Source organism: Alexandromys fortis, unplaced genomic scaffold (genome assembly GCF_014885135.2).
Source record: "Alexandromys fortis isolate MF-2015 unplaced genomic scaffold, M_Fortis_MF-2015_v1.1 scaffold_43, whole genome shotgun sequence".
Lineage (NCBI taxonomy): Eukaryota > Metazoa > Chordata > Mammalia > Rodentia > Cricetidae > Alexandromys > Alexandromys fortis.
The window spans coordinates 6,480,148-6,500,997 of NW_026067928.1; the positions used below are offsets into that span (position 1 = coordinate 6,480,148).

At 37.1% G+C, this 20,850-nt stretch overlaps 1 protein-coding gene across 5 annotated transcripts in view; it reads left to right on the forward strand.

The window, feature by feature from the left end:
* Scel (sciellin) overlaps positions 1 to 20,532 on the forward strand; it is a 92,529-nt gene extending 71,997 nt beyond the window's left edge. For 4 of the 5 annotated variants that reach the window (XM_050144694.1, XM_050144695.1, XM_050144692.1 and 1 more), the window contains 8 exons: positions 3,703 to 3,822; positions 6,811 to 6,873; positions 9,748 to 9,840; positions 10,826 to 10,897; positions 13,832 to 13,906; positions 15,884 to 15,992; positions 18,097 to 18,199; positions 19,602 to 20,532. In XM_050144694.1, the coding sequence (XP_050000651.1) occupies positions 3,703 to 3,822; positions 6,811 to 6,873; positions 9,748 to 9,840; positions 10,826 to 10,897; positions 13,832 to 13,906; positions 15,884 to 15,992; positions 18,097 to 18,199; positions 19,602 to 19,618 (652 nt within the window). In that variant the 3' untranslated portion in view covers positions 19,619 to 20,532. The remainder of the gene's footprint in view (positions 1 to 3,702; positions 3,823 to 6,810; positions 6,874 to 9,747; positions 9,841 to 10,825; positions 10,898 to 13,831; positions 13,907 to 15,883; positions 15,993 to 18,096; positions 18,200 to 19,601) is intronic. The other variant, XM_050144696.1, reaches the window with a different exon arrangement.
* Positions 20,533 to 20,850: the final 318 nt, after the last annotated feature.

Sequence of the window (20,850 nt, forward strand, 5' to 3'; positions counted from 1 at the left end):
TTTGGCCTCGGGATGGGATCCTGTGATATTTCTCCTCCTCACATTAGCGTATCTGTTAATATTGTCAGTGTTCTAGCCTTGTTTATGCAGTCATTTCTAGGAGAGACCGTGTCACAGCAGACTTCCTGACCTTCTGGCTCTCACAGTCTTTCTGTAGCATCTTTCATGCTGCTCCATAAGCTATAGATACAGGAACTGTGATACAGATCTATCCTTTGGGACTGGGATCCCAACTGCCTGTCGATCTCTGCATTGTGACTGGTTGTGATTTTCTGTGATGATCTCCATTTGCTATAAAGAGAAGCTTCCTTGATGCGGGGGGGGGGGGGAGGACACTCAATTTTATCTATGGGTATAAGGATAAGATTTAGAATGTAGTAAGAAATTATGCGGGTTTAGCAAAGTGATGTTAGTAGATTATTTTCTAAAGTCCACAATTACACTAGCCTCAGGAAGATATCTAGGTTTCTAGTACCTTGTGTTGAGTGGGCCCTAAGTCCAATTTTTTGGGTGAATTTTTTTTTTGTTATGGGTAGCACTTTTGGGAGATTCCCAGCCATGTTGGTAACAGGTCTAATAGCCAAGTTATGCAATAGCTAATAGGTGAACATGGTAGTAATGCACATTTATATCAGCGAATTAAGGTTCATATTATTTTACTTACTTGAAATTTTATCATAATAATTATATAACTGGTACTTATGGCCTAATATTTTGAGATAAAGGCAACAAATTCTTTATAAAAAGTATTATGAACCCATGATGAGAGAAAGGACGATGTGGTCTTACCTTGTTTCTTACATCAATAACTTAATTTCCTCTTGTTTCTTTTTATCACTGGGGTATCAGGGTCTTGAAATTATGACATCCTGAAAATAATTAAAGAGCAACGGCTACTCCGAGGATACTTACTGAGCACCTGGGCAGTCAGACTAAAAATTGCATATGATTTATCACCACTATACCCCATGCTATCTATCTATCTATCTATCTATCTATCTATCTATCTATCTATCTATCTATTCCTGTGCTTTATTTTGTAGAGGAAAGTATAACTCAAAGATAATAAATTGCCCTTCAAATGAAAAAAAAAAGGCAGTAGATATGAACTCAGATTTGACATTATGACCTTGAGGGGGACCAACAAATATATGTGGTTAAGTGATCCTAGGCTCTCTAATAAGACCTATTTACTTCTTAGAATTAGAATTAAATAAGACAATTTCTTCACAGCGGTAATTATTGGGGTGGACTTTTTCGTCATCTGTAGAGTTTTGGGAGATGATCAGTCTTGTTGGTAACAGGTCTAATAGCCATTATGTGCAATAACCAATAGGGGAACATGCCTCCAACTCCTGCCTCTTGCCTATCACCTTTGGCAATGGCATTTCTTACAAGAGTCTTGCCTCTGCTTTTACCACAAGAGGAGGTAAACTTCATAAAGGGTAATTTGTTTTCTAGCAACTCCTTTTCTAGAAATCCATAGAAAGAGGACATTGTTTTCTTAAGCAAATATATTACTATTCAAAGTATTTAAAAATATTCTGGGCATCATAGAATTCTATGATGGCAGCTGGGTCAGCTAAGCTAAGCTGTCTGATATTCTTTAGCAGTGTACTAGACTGGATGCTGAGTGGCCAAGGATTATCACGCAGCAGACACATAGAAAAGACTGAGTTGTTTGAGAAGAGTGTATTTATGGATCGATTCAGCCACCTGTATCTACCGTGTAACCATGCTGCCCTCTTGATTTCAGCATAGGTAAAGAAAAAGAGATTTTAAAGCCCACAAAGCCCTTTTACATCAGCGCAACGCGACACAGGCACCAATTAGTTCGTAGCAAAGCAGCAGTGAATCCGGTCTTTTGTGTGACTTTGCTGACACTTCCCGCAGCTGCATATTTAATTCACAGTTAGGGACTGAATAAACTTCACTCATCCATCAGAAATATATACAAGCATCCTTGAAATCCCAGGAACACAGCAACCAGAGCAAATGCAGATGTGCCCAGAATGTCCATTTATTCCAGGAGAAATAGCATAGCTTTTAGTAGCGATGTGAACCAGCCCTAAAGAGCGATCCCATTATCTGTCGTCGATAAGCAGATGTTAGATTAATTATTAATATTCTAAACTTCTGCTTTCAAATAGGTACTGAAAAACACTTCAAATGTTTTTATTTGCTAGTGATATTAATGATTTTTTTTTCTAGGAAAATGGACATCGTTCACATAAAGCAAAAATAATTTCTATTTGTGGTTATAGTTCCACTTGTCAATATTTTTTCGGTTTGCTAACATACACCTTCCGAGATTTCAGTTTCTGTCTCCCTGCTGTCTGTGTCTCATAGTCCTGCTAAAGACATAAACATGGGGTAAGAGACTCCTGCTTCACTTCCCGTGACCAAGCCATCTTTCTACCAGTCATCACTGTCAGATGCTTCTCCCAACAGTCTCCAGAAGTGGTTCTGCATCTTCCACAGTCCTGCTGCTGCCATGGTTACCTTCCAGCCTTCTGACTGCTCTGCAGCTAGTCATGACTTCCAACTTTCAATCTGTCCACAGGGATGAATAGTGATCTTCCTAAAACAGGAATCGGATTAGGTCATTCTTTGGAGTATAATCCTCCAGTGGCTTCCCGTTACCATAGAGTCACGGCCATGCTCCTTAACCTTGTCTCCAAAGACCACCATGGTCTATGTTTTGTGTGGTCCCCTCCCCCAGTTCTCTCATCCCCATCCTTTCCCATCCCCATCCTCTCTGACTTGTGCTCTTTGTTCCCCTCTCACTGCTGTATCAGAGAAGCTACTGTATATCCTTTGGGTACAGCCCCAGTGCTTCTCATTCAGACTCAGGGAAGCCCCTTTCAACCTCTAATTGTACAACACTCCATATATGCACTTTTGAGTGAATTGTTATTTAATACTCTTTCCATCTATAGGGTCTTTAAAGACATATGGATGGAATTATCTTGTTTCTTTCTTTCCTTATGTATTGCAGTAACATAATGACACTATGCTGATACATATTAGATATTTAACAAATATAATGCGAATTGAAGACTAAGCATCAGAATAATCAATGTTTTATGATAGTCTACATAGGTAAAATCTATTGTATTCAGTGTCCAGCATTCTAATTCTCCATCACTGAAACTAAATAAAAGAAATCTATTTTTTATGGCTGATTTTTTTACTTGAGCCAATAACTGTTTTCTGCTTATGACAATCTCAAGAAATTGCAATGACTCAAGAAAACTAAAATTACTAGTTATATGTTAGCTTTAAAATATTTAAATAATATGCAGATCTATTAATTTCTTGAATATAAAAATCCTTAAGAATATAAAATACTCACTGACGAGATTTATAGAAATATGCAAATGTCATCCCATTTTGCTATGTCAATGAGTTAAGCAATTATGTGAGTTGTTTCACTAAATGCAATATTCTTCTCAAGGAGACTCATTTTGAGCTAAAAATCTAATGCCTAGTATCAAATCCTGACATAAAAACATAGTTAAATTTTGTGTGAAAACTTCTTAATTTTGTAAATGTGTTGGACACTTTACAGAAGCAGATTAAGTTAGCAGTGTAAAGAGAAGCATATTGTGCCCTATTAATAATCCCCTCCTACATGCACACGCGAGGGGAAGAGTGGTTAGAACTGAGCTAATAACTTTCTCATATTGGAATATATCCTAGGAACGCTAACAAGCAACAGTGTCCATGGTTCCCCTTGATCTGCCCTGTAAGGGAGTGCCACACCCCTTCACACAACAATGAATTACATTGTTACAACATGGAGAATTCTTATACTGGAAAGTACGTATATGGCTTCATACCTTAGACAACTCACTGTCTGCCCCACATGTACTAAAATCTTTATTTTAAAATAATTTTTAGACCTATGGATGTATCTTAGCAGAAGTCATGTCTAGAATATGTAAGACCCTGGGCTTGATTCCTACCACTGAAATAAAAACCAAAATAAAAATGAAAGACTCACAAAGACTTTTGAATCAAGCATTTGCTCAACCTCGCAACATTTGGCCTGGACTTCTATAAAAAACATTTATCTTCCACACTTTGACTCACAGCTTTTCATCTTTTGCCACAGTGTGAAAGACACCACGCAATCCATGTGATCTTAATTAAAGAGTGTTTATTTTTGCATCTGTAAATTTGGACAGTTTAAACTTCCCTTACTGGATCTACCCATCTCTCTCTTGCCACCCATCAGTGTGCATACTCCAAGCAAATGCACACTGTGTGATTTTCATCATTTAGTTTGCTTTAAATATTGGTATATATTATTCAAACTAAAGCCTTATAGCTTACACAAACAAATTTGATGTGTGCTGTTATCTAATAAAATAAGAAAATCCTACGAAACCTCCAATAATATATATGGTTTCTTTGGTGACTCACCCTACTTTGGGAGTATCTTCTTTGAACGCATGTATAAGCTCAGCTTTTGAGTTACCTGTTGTGGCTGTTGAATCTGCAAGAATCTGGCTTCCTCTGTCTCCTCAGGTGGAGCCATTCTTTTTCCCGAAGCTATGACCCAAAGAGCAAGCGTGAAGTGTGTAGGCAGAGAAATATTCAGTATCTGTAGCACTTACAAGTGTCCTGTCATTTTAATCGAAGATGTCCACCCTCAGGCTGAGAAACTCAATACAGACTTTCTAGGGATACCTTAACAAAACCAATATACTAAATCGCCTAAACACACGAAGGATGCTTACTCACAGTTCTTGAGGTGAGAAATCAGAGATCAGGTCATCACGGCAGGGTTGGCTTCCTCTTGGACTAAGAGGGGGAAATCTCTTCCAGACTTTTCTCCTTAACTTGTATCTTCACATATTTATGTAACACATGTTTTGTTCAAGTCTATATTAGAACTTACTCCCAAGCTGTAAAAAGCCACGGATTCCTTAAGTGTAGCACCTGGTTCCCTCAGTGTCATCACGGTGGAGAGAGAATAACTTCCTCGCACAGAATTCTGATTTCCCAATATTCACATATCCTGTGATCTTTTACCATCTACTTCTTCCAGTCTGAATGAATACTATCATAGTCCATGGCTCAAGCTTTCAACCACTTAGTGAAAGCTGTTAAGGTAATAAAGCAGCCTCTGGTACCACAATGGTGACTTCTGTAGTTTTTAGTGAAAGCTATCCTTTAGGCAAATTCAAAGCCTTCTATCTGCATTACAAACTTGCAGCGTTGATCTTATACAACTTTGTCTGATGGTGTGGAGAAATTCAGTTTTGAATTTTATGTCATTATTCATATTACAACATCAGCTAATATTCCTGAAATATTGTACCTTTACATAGTTTCACTGGCGTACTTAAACTCACATTAAAGATATTTAAACTAATCTCTACATTTTTAAGAGCACACAAGTAGTTTTTTCTTAAGTGTGAAGTTTAAGAAGCTAAAGCATGCTGGCTAATTTCCATAATTTATCAATTATTAATGACCTGGATACTATTAACTTGCTCTCCACATAAATATGAGGATACGGTATTGTATATTGCATCCCCAGCAATGTTAATTTTGTAAGTGAGAATGTACATGCTGATTCTTTATACGGTAACTTTACTTGAATCCAATGTTTTAGAGCATGAGAAGAAAGAATTTTAGGAACGAGGATGAATTCCAGAGCTGTGAACATTTAGGACTGAAATGAAAATGAAGAAGCCCCTCAAGACTGTGGAGTCAATAACCCATTTGACTTCACCACATTCTCCTAACTGTTTGCCCCCAGCTGCTCACCACTAACCCAGGGCTCCATCCCCAATCCTATCAACTACTGCTCTTCTCTTACTGGGTTCACTCACACCTGAATCATTTTGCCAGGACTTGTGTGTCTCTCATTAAAACCATGTTGTATTGGCTATTAGGAGCCTCATTTAAAAAACGAAGCCTAAGGAATTATGTAGGGGAAGTAAGGGAGGAAATGGGCCTCACCGTTATTCTGAAGTGGTTCTCCTCGGTAGGTTTCACGACAAAGGCTTTTCCAAACTCATGAAAACAGCAAACAGGATCTTTCAATATTATATTCATATGCAAATGACTAATCTGCGCTAACAGGCCAGAAGACCCTGTCTGTCATAGAAGATGTAAAATCACTGAGACAGAGATTTAAGAACAGACTCTATCTTCTGACTTTTGTATTCGATTGTTAGTCTGAGGTCTTATATTTGTGCAACCCAATTGCATGGATGAAATCTGTAGCTAAAAATGTTCAAGCGTTGGACATTTTGTACTGAGTTCAGTTCTTCGTTCTCCTGTAAGTTGGCTCACGAGCTTTGGGAGACTCGCTCCGCCTTTCCGAGCTCCAGATGCCAGCCCTAAGATCTCGTGAGATCTGAATGAGATACTTCACGTGAACAGGCAATTGATGCTTCAGGACTCAAACCTAGCGCTCATTCAGTCTGAGTCGGACACTTTTCAGATTGGATTTCCCAAGCTTTCCAAAAGTGATTTCTCTCTCACGTACAAAATCCACACCCATTTAAATGGTGCTAGAATCAAACCCAGGACCTTCTGTATGCTAGGGAAGCCCGATATCCGTCCTTCAGGGCTAATCCAGCCATACTTGCATACTTACCTATGAGTCAATAGATCAAATAACTCAATATCCAATTTCCAGTCTTCTAAACACTTATAAACCATAAGTGACTATGTCTAAGATGATGTACTGATTTTTATTGAAATTTTTTAATTTCCTAGAATTGTGTTATAACTAAATCATGCACACACACTATGCTTTTGCTTATATTTATTTATATATATTTTTAGAGACCGGGGCCTAGAAAACTTAACTGGAGTAGATTCTCATCTATCTGAAAATAAAAATGGAAGGTAAGATTGATTGCAATTGGCTTTATTTCTTAGGAATTCCTTTTTTACCCGAGTGATTGTTTAGAACATTTTCTGGGGGAGTTGAATTGCATTATAGCATTTAAATATAAGTACTATCCAAGTCAGAAAAGTTATGGCACCATATGCTTAATTTCTAACACAGAAAAATTAACAGAGTTCTAATTGTGCTAGAATTTCTCAATTCTGTTGCTCCATCCTATTACTTGGTATAAAAGGTGTCATGAAAATTCAAAGCCCTTTATTTGGGTTGTGAGCATTTATTTTTACCCACTGTTACTTGGTAGGTTTTCAGGAGGGAAGGAAGTACCCTGCGACTCTCTTTTTGGATATCTCATGTTCAAAAGCACACACAAATTTCTCATTGCAACAAAGAAGAATTTCATTTTGAAATTTCCTTGTACAACAGAGTATAAGGGCTTTCAAACCATCAGTGTCTGTTAATATCCTGTCTGTCAATAAGAGGTGTTAGGATAGATGCTCTACCTCATTGCTACACACAACTTAAGTTAGGAAGGGACTGATAACTTCTTCATGTGTAACAGTGCTTCTATTTGTGTTTGAAGGACTCTAAAATACTCATTTTCTTTTTAACCTTCCCAAGGTGCCTCTAGTTTTCCTAAGCTTCTGTAATTGCATAAGAAATAATATTGTTGATTTTTTTTTTTTTTTGCAAAGAGTGGAATGACTATGGAAAGAGGAGCTGACTGTCTTTCCTTATACTTGAATTTGACAGACTTCATGTTGCTCTGGTTCTCCAGATCATCTGTACCTTTTTGCTGTGACCCCAACAGAGTCTCTGAGTCAATAAAAGAGAAGTGTTCAGTGGGATCCGCGGCTCATAGAAACACTTCTGCTAAACACATCCCCTCAACACATCCACTGAACACATCCCCTGAACACATCCACTGAACAACACATCCCCTGAACACAGCCCCAAAACACATCCACTGAACACACCCACTGAACAACAAATCCACTGAACACATCCATTGAATGCCCACATCCCCTGAACACATCCACTGAACACCACATCCACTGAACACATCCACCGTGGGGAACTGCCTAGGACTGACAATAAACCTCACCCAAACATTATTTGGAAGTGATCAATGCTATACACAGTCTGAGTGGTTAAATGCAGTTAAGGAACTTTCCTTTTAAGTTGATTTAAAAGCTGCTCTGTTTTCTGTTCATGAAATAAGGTTTTATAGAAAGGATTGGTGGGGAAACCGTATCTGGAAGATTGGAGCTTCGATGTATGAATTTTAGGGAACTTAATTCAGTTGATAGCAGCAGTGTTTACATATTATTGCCCACTTTGGTTTGTACATTTTATAAATGGGTGATGTTTTAAGTTTGCACCACCAAAGGCAATGTAAATTCATTACAATGTCACTCATCACCTTCTTCTTTGAAGCTATACATTTCTTAAATTTTATGGTGTGTATTATGTGACTCAAATATAATTAATATATATTTAGTGGGACTGGAGTTTGAAACCAGTGTCTTATGAAATCTAGGAAAGCACTAAATTCGAATATTCTTCAACAGTTCAGAACCAAGTTTATTATTCTTGGAATGATGTAGCATAATAATTACAAGAGAAAAAAAACCGATGACAGTATTGGTCTCACATTTTTATTACTTTGCAATTTACTTTTAGGAAAACAGAGAGAAAACTTACATCCTAACTTCACTCCATAACTTCATACTTGGAAATTTTAGTGCCTATTTAGCCAAGACTAATTTTTATATAGTTTAAAAACTAAGATAGTTCCAGGTACCTTCTTTTAGTATTTTCATTTCTTTTATTAGTTTTATTTTTTGTGTGTCAGAGATGATCAAGTGACACATTTTCTTCCTTAAAAGTTATATAGGAAAGCCGGGCGATGGTGGCGCACGCCTTTAATCCCAGCACTTGGGAGGCAGAGGCAGGCGGATCTCTGTGAGTTCGAGATCAGCCTGGTCTACAGAGCTAGTTCCAGGACAGGCTCCAAAGCCACAGAGAAACCCTGTCTCAAAAAACCAAAAAAAAAAAAAAATTATATAGGACAAGGTTAGAGAGAAGGCTCCGAGTCAGTAGCATGTACTGCTCTTGCAGAGGACCAGAGTTCAAATCCCAGCACCCATGTTGGGTAGCTCACCCAGGCCTGTTATTCCAGCTCCAGAAGGATTGCTGTCTCTGGCTTCTGGAGGAAGTTCACAAACCCACCCACAGACAGTCTGTTTGATAATATGGCTTAATGAAAATCTGAACTCTTCCATAGGTTTTCAAGTCTTTGTTCGCAAAACTTACCAACACAGAAAAAAAATTGCTACAATTTTTACTATTTTTTCATCAGAATTTCCTCTGTTGCATGGGAGAAACGAACGTGTTTATGCTCTGTTAAACAAGGTGACATTTTTAGATCAGCAGAAATGTAGGTCAGACTTCTGAAGTCTTCAAAGTATTACCTTTCATTAACAGCAAAATGGGAACTCACGTGTCTCAAAGCAACCCCTGGATCATTCATTAAGTTGATGAATTCTTGGATATGTGATACAAAGGAAGCTATCTGAAGGGATCTGCTATTATGAAAATGATCGAGGAACTAATTTTCAGTGGATTTTATCCTTGGTGAAAATACATTCCTTGGTAGCATTAGATAACATGGCCTTTGTTTATGCATTATCATGAAAGGCAAGACAGTGATTTCTGTGGAGCCAGGGTAGCCAGTAAAGTGCTCTATATTACTGTGCAGAAACCAGCTGGATGTAAAAAAAAAAAGTGATGACTACTTAGTGAAATCTTAATAAAAACAAAAATGCTTGACCTTGATTTTGAATGACAAACACATATGTTTCTTCTTGCAGGCTCGATGGCCAAGTCAATGGAGTCACCAAAAATCTACTCAAGGAGTCCACGAGAACCTCTGTCTATTCTTATGAGGCCAGAAACAGCCTCAGGTACTAAAACCAATGACAAAACCAATGATAGGACTATCCTCGTGTTTATTTGTTTAATGCAAGCTAGCCATTATTTTTAAAGCATGGAACTTTCTATATGCAAATATACCTTTACATGAAATTGTTGAGTCAATCATTGCTGGGGTGCTCATAGAGGAATATAAAATGTGATGGTTGCTTTAAAGTCTACAATTATATAAAACATGATGATGACATCAATATTGGCATTCTTTTAGAGATTTATTGATCTTATTTTGTGTGCACGTGAGCATACATGAGTCTATATATGTGCACCACATATGTGCTGGTCCCCACAGAGTCCAGAAAGTATCAGATCCCTGGAACTGGAATTACAGGTGATTGGGAGCCACCCATTGTGGGTGCTGGGAACCAAACCTAGGTTCCCTGCAACAAGTACTCTTGCCTACAGAGCCATCTCTCCAACATGGGTGTTCACATTCTTGAGTGAGATCTGTCAGACTATATTACTAAATCTGAGGTTTGAACAGCCAGTTAAAGTTCACTTTTAACTTAAGGATTATGGGAGAAATTTATGGCTTAGAAATGAACGGGGCATCAGGGAAACAGACACTAAAGTACAGTGCACAGACAGATAAAATGATCTTCATGCTCTAAGACAAATGTACTGAATCATTAGTTTTCACAATATTAATAACAAAGTAGAACAAGACAGTGGATGTTAAGAATGGGAGAGGTGGAAACATTCTTCAGGAGTTGATTAATAACACTTGAACATTTCCATTTGAACACTTGGTTTATATTCTTTCTAAGGTGTGTATGAGCGTGTATACATATATGTATATGCACACACATATACACACCTTAGAAGGAATATATATAGTATATATAATATATTGTATATATATATATATATATAGCCTTTTGCATTGAGTTGGAAAATGGTTTTGTTTTTATCTTCCTCACAAGTGATATTTTAACATGAAACTAAATGATTTTATTGTAGCTCCAATGCTGGAACCAGGAATGTTGGCCCTAAGGACACGGTTGTGTACACAAGGACATATGTGGAGAATAGGTAAGGGAAAAGTGCTTCAGACATTTCACTTCTTTTTATAACTGTGTAATGATCCATGTCGTGTAAGAGGTGCTACCATTTCAGGATGTGAGTTTTCATAGAGAAGATAGTTTAAGAATATTGTTAAGTTCTACGCATATAATATTTATGTTGTTCCCAATGTTAAATAGTTGATAAATAACTTATAGTCATTGTATATACTCAAAATAATTTCAAATATGTTGATGGAAGCTTCTGTCCCACCCAGTCCTGCAGTCATTCAGTCCCAAAGAAACACACAGAGGCTTATATTAATTATAAACTGTTTGGCCTACTACCTTAGGCTTATTACTAACTACCTCTCGCAATTTAAATTAACCCATAATTCTTGTCTATGTTTAGCCACATGGCCTGGTACCCCTTCTCAGTGCAGCATTCTTATCTTGCTTCCTCTGAGTCGGGCTGGTGACTGACTCTCTGCTTTTCCTCTTCCCAGAATTCTCATAGTCTGTTCACCTATACTTTCTGCCTGGCTACTGACCAATCAGTGTTTATCAAACCAAAACGAGTGACAACTCTTTAAAGTGTACAAGAGTATTATCCCACAGCACAAATAACTAATAAGGAAATAACAGGATTGGTAACTAAATGTTATCACATAAATGTGTATGACCATTTGGTTATAACAACCTTTTAATTTGAATCACCCCAATTCAAAGACTCTATTATTTGCACCCAATCTAATGTAGAAAAGAAGATACGTCTTTAGGTCAATTTATCATGGACAAAATTGCAGGAATCCATGTCCTATAAAACAGTCTGCTTGGAATGATGGATGTTGACAAAAGGTGTCAATGGAGGTCATGGATTCACAACGCCTTTAATTTTCAAGGAGTATTAAAAAATGAGATTTGGCCTAATTATAGGTTAATATAATGGCAAAGCGCACAAATGGAGACACATGTGATATGTGTAAACTTACTTCAAAAAAGCCCAAGACAAGAGTTCCGGGGAATCTCCGTGTGGGGGGGAACTCCCAGGGTCAACACAAACCCATGTGTAACTTACACATACAGTTTCCAAAGTAATTAAATTCTGAATTCAAATCTTGCTCTATTGTGACTTCATGACAGTAATTCCTGCTAACTTTTAATTAAATTAAATGATAAAAATGTAAGGAAAAAATTAAAGTTAATAGGTAGAACCTGGAAGAAATAAGCATAGATAGATAGATAGATAGATAGATGATAGATAGATAGATCATAGATAGATAGATGATAGATAGATAGATAGATAGATCATAGATAGATAGATCATAGATAGATAGATAGAGAGATAGATAGATAGATAGATAGATAGATGATAGATAGATAGATCATAGATAGATAGATAGATAGATAGATAGAGAGATAGATAGAGAGATAGATAGATAGATAATAGCATGAGTATGATATATAGTAAAGACAAGACACAAAATATTGGCAAGTAGGGTAAAAGGAATAGACATTTATTCTATACTTACGTGGCACTGTTTCCACACATTGGTAACCCTAGGGGTAGCACATCAATACATTTTGATTTCTAAAGAAGTGTCTCACTGAAACTAAGGCCAACAACTGTGGTATCTATTTTTAAGGAAGAGTAAATCTCTAGAATTAGGAATAGTCTACTACATACTATTTCCTAGATTTTTTTTACTTATTGAATAGATGATTGAAAATATTGAATTGATTTATACAAGTACAGAAACTAAACTAAACATATTTGAATAATTTAGCCCTGTTGGCTATGGTTTGCTCTTGTAAACTGCTGTGCATATGTTACTGGAATATCTCTGTGTGTGTACAGACAGCAATTCTCAAATGTGGTTTCTGGGCTGGATTCAACAGTATCACTTCAGACTTGTTGCAAGCAAACGAAAATTACTTGGCCCCATCTCAGCCCTGAAGAATCAGAAACTCTGCCATTGGGGTCCCAGCTATCTGTGTTTTAACAAATTCAACATGCTTTTGATGCAAATGCAGATTTGAGAACTATAAAAGATAATATTGTGTCGTGTGAGACCAGGAACGTGTAGGGTAAAATAATCTAAAAGGATGGATTTGCTCCTGTTTGTTTGTTACCCTAACATGACCGTGATGCCCCACAAATACCTCCAGCATTCTTAAAGTCTGCTTCCGGATGGCACGGTATATTGTGACGTCTCTAGAGTTAGGTTCAAGACTGAGTTACTATTTGTTATTTACAAACACCATAGCCTTGGCAAAGGGGCTGTGTGTGTGCGTGCATGTGTGTGTGTGTTGGTATTTTAATTTATTTATACTATTTTACTTACATAAATTACTTAATTGGTTAATTTCCACAATGCTGAGAATTGAATTTAGGGCTTTACACATAAAAAATTTTTTTAACCCCTAAACTGTCTCTGCAGCTTTTATTTAATTTGTTTTGAGACAGGATCTTGCTAGTTTGCCTAGGCTGACGTTTTTATACACTCCATAGTCTAGCCAGGTCTTGAACTTGTGGTCTTTCTTCCTCATCTTCCACAGCAGATGGGATTACAAAACTGTGCCTCTAGGCTAGAGAGCTTTATTTTAATAAATAAATGAGATACGAGTATATGTTCTATGAAAACTGATGATGTCTTTATTGCTTATACTTAGATTTAGACTGCCTTGGCCTGTTCTGGTTTTGTTTTTTTTTTGTTTGTTTGTTTGTTTGTTTCATTTGTTAGTTTCTTCGTTTGGTGATGTGTTGACTTGCTGGGGCTTTTGCATCATTACTTCTACAAATTAAAAAATGAAATTGGAAGGACATCATCTGGTTCACAATATTACAAATATAACAATAATAGTAATACTAATGTGTGAAGGGATACATGTTTTCTTACCTATGTGGGGACAACGTTGGGGAAAATGTCCTGATTCTCACATGTCCCTATATGTTCATATTTAGTAGATCACCAAAAGATGGATATCAGGAAAATATCTCAGGAAAATATATACAAACTGTTTATTCAACTTCAGATAGGTAAGTATGCTTATGTTCCCATTTCAAACATGCATGCATACAAACATATGCACACTTTCATGTGCATATACATTCTCTCTGTCTGTTCTTCTGGAGATGGTTTTGATTGGAGACAAGTGGGAATCACACAGTAGGTGATTCTTGAAAAGATGAACTGACATTCCACTTACTATGGGAAATAAACAGAGCAGTCTATGCTCTGATGACATTCCACGTCCACGGCCTCCCCAGTGCAAAGCGCATCTCATCTGAAGAGGCGATTTCTTCTTTCTTTGTATTTCTGGATCTTTATCAGTGCTGGCAGAAGGAGATGATAATGTGGAGGCACAATTTTCTCCTTCTGATGTGCTTGTAGTCTTGAATAGGAAGCTTTGTTATATACATATATGTGTGAACATAAAAACAGTTCATGGGGAAATACTTGCCAGGCATGTGTATGCAAGTAATTGCAGAATAAATTAAAAGTTGCAAATATTTATAAATAAACCTCTACATAATTTGCACATATATATGAATCATTATATACTTTACATACATGTAAATCTTTGTGTATCTCTCTATATGTATCTAGTTATTAGGATGATGCAATTAGAACGACTGGACATATAACACCAGACAAGATTTATTTACTTTTCATGCGTTTCCTCTCACTTTCTCTTCCCCTCAATCCCCCTTTTCCATGCTCGCTCTCTTGGGCACCTGGGCATGGCATCACTTCAACTTGGGAAGTTAGAAGGTCTCACAGGCAGGCTAAGAGCTCTCTGGGTCGTGGTACTTCCGTCCAGATCTCCTCACTGGCTGCACGAGAGCCACCATTCCCTTGCCATTCTGTGTCTCTGCTTTATTTTCTTTAGAGTGTCACAGATGATAACAATCCTGACTCTTCTCAGAATGAACTGAGTTTGCCAAGTAAAGCTCACGGGAAGATGCACTGGACACAAATATAGAGTATATAATACACCATATACTATACATATTATATAATAATCATACGCTATATGAGTATTGTGCGTACATGGATTTCATCCATGTATAGTCAGAGTCATCAGAATAGGTCTCTTGGTGGCATAGTAAGAGTTAGGATACAGGGATGCAGATCATGACAAAATTACTTTATGTGGGCAATATGCAAGTATTGGCTATTTTTATTTCATTATCTCGTCATGTGTGGTACTCTTGAAGCTTTGGACCTACTTGCTAATAATGCCTCAAGCTGTAAAGACTACCGGAAGGGGTTTAAGACAATTTTAAGACCTTCCCAAAGGAAAAGTTCCAAAAGGAAAAGTAGTAAGGTTCTGGCATGATTTAAGGTTTGTTACTGAGTTGATCATATCTATAGTTCATTTGTTGTGGAATGTTAAGTTTCTAAAATAAGTAAGAAGAACCACTTTTCTCTCATATAATTGGTGGCAGGGTCATACCTACCTTCCTTTAGAGAACACATTAATTCTGTCATCATCCATATCCCAGCATCCTACTTCTCGCCGTGGTACCAAGAGCACTGTTAGGATGACTCTGACTCTATAGAGTCATCATTTGTGAGTTCATAAACACATTCCTCAACAGGTTTCTATTTGGGCCGATTGAATGCTTTCAGAATTAAAATCTTACATTAATCTGCAAAATTTCCCTATGCAGTGTATAAAGTACTGTATGTAAATTAGTTAAACTGTTCTTCTAGCTTCAAAGACTGCTTTGGTTCCAGCTCAACCGGGAAACCGAGCATCCTATCCTGCCCAGACATACTCTTGATTGCTAGTAAATTAATAACCCGAGACTTTTCCCTTGTGCTGCTTCCTTGACATCGTTACAGAATTAATCCTATCACGAGCATAAGTAAACAGCATGCTTTTGGATGTCAGTGTGATTCCTCAAGCTCCACCAGGATCTACATGCTCCCACGTGATTTCACGGGAAATACGCCTGTCCCTACACGAGGGCAATTTTGAATGGTTTTTAATTCTTCTGTCACTACAGGTCTGTCATTGAAAGAGATATGTGCACTTACTGCCGCAAGCCCTTGGGGGTAGAAACCAAAATGATTTTAGATGAGTTGCAGATCTGCTGCCATTCCACCTGCTTTAAGGTAACCGCGTACTTTCTTCCTGCTACTGAGCGTGAGGTTGCACAATGACGAGAAAATACATTTATTTATTGAGATGCTTAGAATGAAGTTAAAGCTTTAAACGCCGTCCAATCCACATTAATAGTATGCTACTTAAGTCTTTCTTCATGTTCTACAGCTTCACCCTCAAAGGTCTATAATTACTGCCTTGGCTTTAGGCTTAGAATTCATTCCTTTCACATCCCTTAGCCAGGAAACTTAAGTCTCTAGTAAAGACGAATACTTGTGCATTAAAATGTTTCTGTAACATTTTAATACACAACGTGTTGCAGTAGATATATAACAAAACCAGCCATGGAGAAGAGATCATTGAGAATAAGCCTAGCAGCTCTCTAGTCAGGAGCTCAGGCCTCAGGCCTTACAATGCTTTAAGCTGAGTTTGCTGTTGAGACCATGGTTAATTGAGGCTTAACAAGGAACAGAAACATTCAATAGCAAATGCATCCAAGTTTGGCTTAAATCAGCTCGTTGTTCTCCCCTCCAACAGTGGTGTTGTGCCGGTCACATATCTCTCGGTGTATTTGCATGGGCACTGCCCTGGGTCTCTGAAGACCTCAGTCTGCCTCTGCCCTTCAGTACGGTGTCCATGGGACTTTGGGCAATCACGTAAATGACAACAGCTTTGGTTTCCTTACCTGTGAAGTAGACCATTGAGTAGGCTTAGGTTCTCAATGCCAGTTGAGTGTTATAGTCATAGGGATTGAAGAAGGGAAAAATTTCTTAAAATACCCAGACTTAAAATTTAAGATTTCAGAGATTATTGTTGGATACTGGTAGTCTTAAAAGCTTCTTAGGTTTGTCTAATATAAATCCAAATTGAAAAATCGCTTGTCTGGGTCCTTTCTAGTGATGGGCCTGTGATGACCCATCTAGTGATGGACCTGTGATGACCCATCTGTTAATGAAAAGTATTTTCTTTAGCCAAAGAGAGGTACCCCTTTGCGCATTGATTGTTTGTCCACCAATTACCTAACCATCAGAAACATGATGCATTATTTGAATAAAAAGCTGCCAAGAGAGCTTAGCATGTAGACTACACTGCAGCCAATATGATGACCTCAGTTTGATTCTTAGAACCCACATTCTGTAAAGAAAAAAAATATTTCCCACAAGCTGTCCTCTAACCTCTAACCTCTCCTGCATCCAATAAATAAATATTAAAAAACTAAATCACAGCCTAATGTAGCATTATAAAATATAATCTGAAAATGAAAACTAATATTTGATTATAACATGAAGGTTTTCTAGTTTCAAGATACATTCCCTTAAATAAAAGCATATACCTTAAAAATTTAAAATCAGTATGCACAAAATCTTTTAAATAGGAAAATTTCCTGGTTATTTAAATAGGAATAAATTTCATTTATTATAATTTAAGTGATTCATTTTCATTTTAAGCATTAGAGACTACGAGAGAACAAAAATGTTCCTCATGCTCATAGAAAAAGACAAATTGTTCTACAGCCATGGTAACAGAAAACCACTTAAACTAGTTTAAATGTTTAATAAACCGATCAAAGGCAATTTGCTCTGGTGAATTCATCTTGAAAGCCAACCAGCAACTCACATTTGGAAGTTGGCCAATCAGCAGCAGACGGGTCTGAAAAAGAATAGAGTCCAACCCTTCCCATAACACCCCACCCCATCCCTGGGTGATCTGCAATTTGTTTGGTCCAGCACATTGTGCCCGAATCATACAGCTCTCCCTAGTGGAAGGAAATGATAAACACACCTCTGCCTTTTTGTTTGAGACATTGATGGTTACCCTGTCCTTGTCATAGCTAATTTGTGAAAAATTCTGTCTGCTCCTCGGCGAGCTGTGCAGAAAAGCTCAGAGGTAAAGATTCCCTGAACTGTACCTGCATGTGGAAGGATGCTATCTGAGAAGTTTGGCATGTGGTGATTGGAAAACACACTGAATTTCCCTGTGGCCTCTCTTCGGGGCTGTCTGTGACCCCCTTCTCAGGAGGGTGGTCTCAGAAGAACTGAAGGGTTTTTCTATCCCTGCTTCCTTGAGGATACATTCTTTGTCTACAATATAACCCTGATATATTGTTTTCTTTAGTGTGAAATATGCAAACGGCCTTTGGAAAATCTGCAAGCTGGTGACAGTATCTGGATTTACAGGCAGACTATACATTGTGAGCCCTGCTATTCTAAAGTGATGGGTAAGTGTCTACTCTGCTAACAGCAATCATTCCTAACTAATGTGGGCAACTATTTCATATTGATGAATAGGAAATATTCCAGCAAATTTCAATATTTTACTAAATATAGCTATTGAAAAAGTAAGTGGCAGATTAGTTAAACCATGACAGCATTTGGTTTAATGACATAAATCAGTCAATACTGATACTAATTTTTTTGATATTGGTCGGGATACAGTGTAAACAAGGAGGCCATTTATTTTAGGAAATTTTCCAGGTTGTGAAGCAGAAATGATTTTTGCTGCCTAAATGACTGTTGAAGTTGAGTCATTTCTGTGGATGCCCATTTGTGCTCGTACTTGGAAGTACATTTAAAGATAATTACAACCAATGCCCTTTAATGTGACTTTTGCCTGAAATAGTTAATTTTATATAATCTTATGTTAAATATAACATGTAAAGCTTTGTGGTTTTTTGACAATTCAGGACCAAATGTTACTATAATTTGGACTTTTAATTAGCATCAATAAGGAGAAAGCAAGATGTTATGGGCATGCATTTTTAACTAAGCATGAGAAATTTAAGGGCTGATCTAAAACACATGCAGAATATGTCTGAAAAAAATAATATCCTATAGGATTTAATTGATTGTTACAAGAAAGTACATTCAATTTATTTTTAGATTCAATAGTAAGTAGAACAAGAAAAAAAAAAAAAACAAAATGCTATTGAGGAGAAGGCCCATAGTGTTCTTAGTCACAATGTTTAAAGGGCCCTTGCTCCTGCCAACTTCACTATAGTGGATGAGACTCCTTGGGATTCCTCGATGGGATCAAAAGCACAGAAGTTAATGATGAATGCGTGAGCTTAATGAGCTACTGAGTGGCAACACCTGGAACAATATCCAGAGCTCCCATCCAATCAGGCTTCAGAACCAATGAAAGGAATAAGCCTGGTTATATTTGTACTCTGCCTTCTACTTTCTGTTTCTCAGACTCACTTTCCTTTCTAATTCTGCAGTCCTAATCAGTCCAATATTCTGTGCTAATCCTTGGTGTGCAGGGGGCAACTCCAAAGCTTTTTAGTCTCTTGAGAGTCCCTGACATGATGTGGGCGGTTTGGTGAGCAAGGACTCAGAAGTTAGCATGTCTTCCTCTCTGCCTATGTACACCTCATACCAATGTTTTCTTTAAGAGAAATCGTACCCATAGCTCTGGCTCTCCCTTGTTTCTTAAATCTACACACCCAGTGTGTAGCACTTCGTGTTTGACCAAACCCAGAGCGAAGAGCTCAGGACTAGAAGGAGCGATAGAACGCTTGATCCAGTGCGATCCCCTAAGAGAATGACTTTTTTTTTCAAGTTTTAATAGTGGTTTTATTTTTGTATTGATTTATGTATCTAATTTTGTTTTTGAATTTTCAGCCAAGTGGATTCAGTAACACTGATAAGTGGAAATGAAGCTGAAAAGCAAGCCTTCAGTGAAGAATTTAAAGCTACATTTTAAGAATATATAATATAGAAAAGATTTACATTGAAGATTATCTCTTGTATTAACAATTTTGTTATTTCACAAGTAATCTAATTACTTTGAATAAGATCACACACATGAAAAGAGCCATGTGGTATTTGGTAAGATCTAGTGATAAATACTCACATAGTTCTTGCTACCAAAGTCAATGGCAGTGAGCATTGTCAACCCTGCACAGGCCAGCCCTGCTCCATGTTTAGCTGCTCATTATGATTTTCAATAACCAAGTCTTCCATCTTCTCACCTATCTTCCCTAATAGTTTTATTAGCGCTATAGATACCCTGACAAATAGGCTGATAGAAGCAAGATATACTTCTTCCTTTTTCTACAAACAAAAATGCACGTAGAAATTTTCTTACAAAATTTTTCAAGAAGAGCAGTGTAACAAGTTGTTTGAACTTTTGAAAGTCAAAGTTCCCAGACTTCTGTGATGTTCTCTATGACGCCACAGACACTAGACAAAGTAATTTCTAAAGTCCCTTTTTGCCTTTCTGGTTATCTGATTATAAAAAATGGGATTTTATGCTTAGAAACATATTGGCATATTTGTAAACAGTTGAGATATACAAATAGTTTCACCTAGTGTCATCCTTCAGTCTATCACAGGCTTATCTTTTTATAAACTATTCTTAAAACTGAAATTAATAGTTTTATGGGTGATAGGTAAAACCATATGATGTGTAATTTGTTAAACTTTCTTTGCATGCATTTCAAAATCTGAGAAATAATAGATATTGATTGCAAACATGTTATATGTGTTCATGTTACAGTTTATGTTTACAGAAGGCTCATGACAATAAAATGATTTTCCCTAATGTTTGGATATCATTCATTAACACTGATTTTTTTCAGTTATACTGATCACAAGTTATATTTCATACTATGAGGGTTAACATTTTTAACTACTTAAAATATAGCTTTTATTTTGAAAGAATTCTTTTGTTTTAGAGTCGGAAATTCAATGATCATACAGGAAATTATTGTTATTGCTAACCTAGAAAAATTAAGCATAGTACGTAATTTATAGGCACATAACAACTGTTTCTTGAAGAAAGAGTGACTGGGCTGTGCTGGGACCTAGAATTCTAAGGCATTGGTAAGCAATTGTGAGAAAACAAGCTAGGGTAGTTAAAAGATGACTG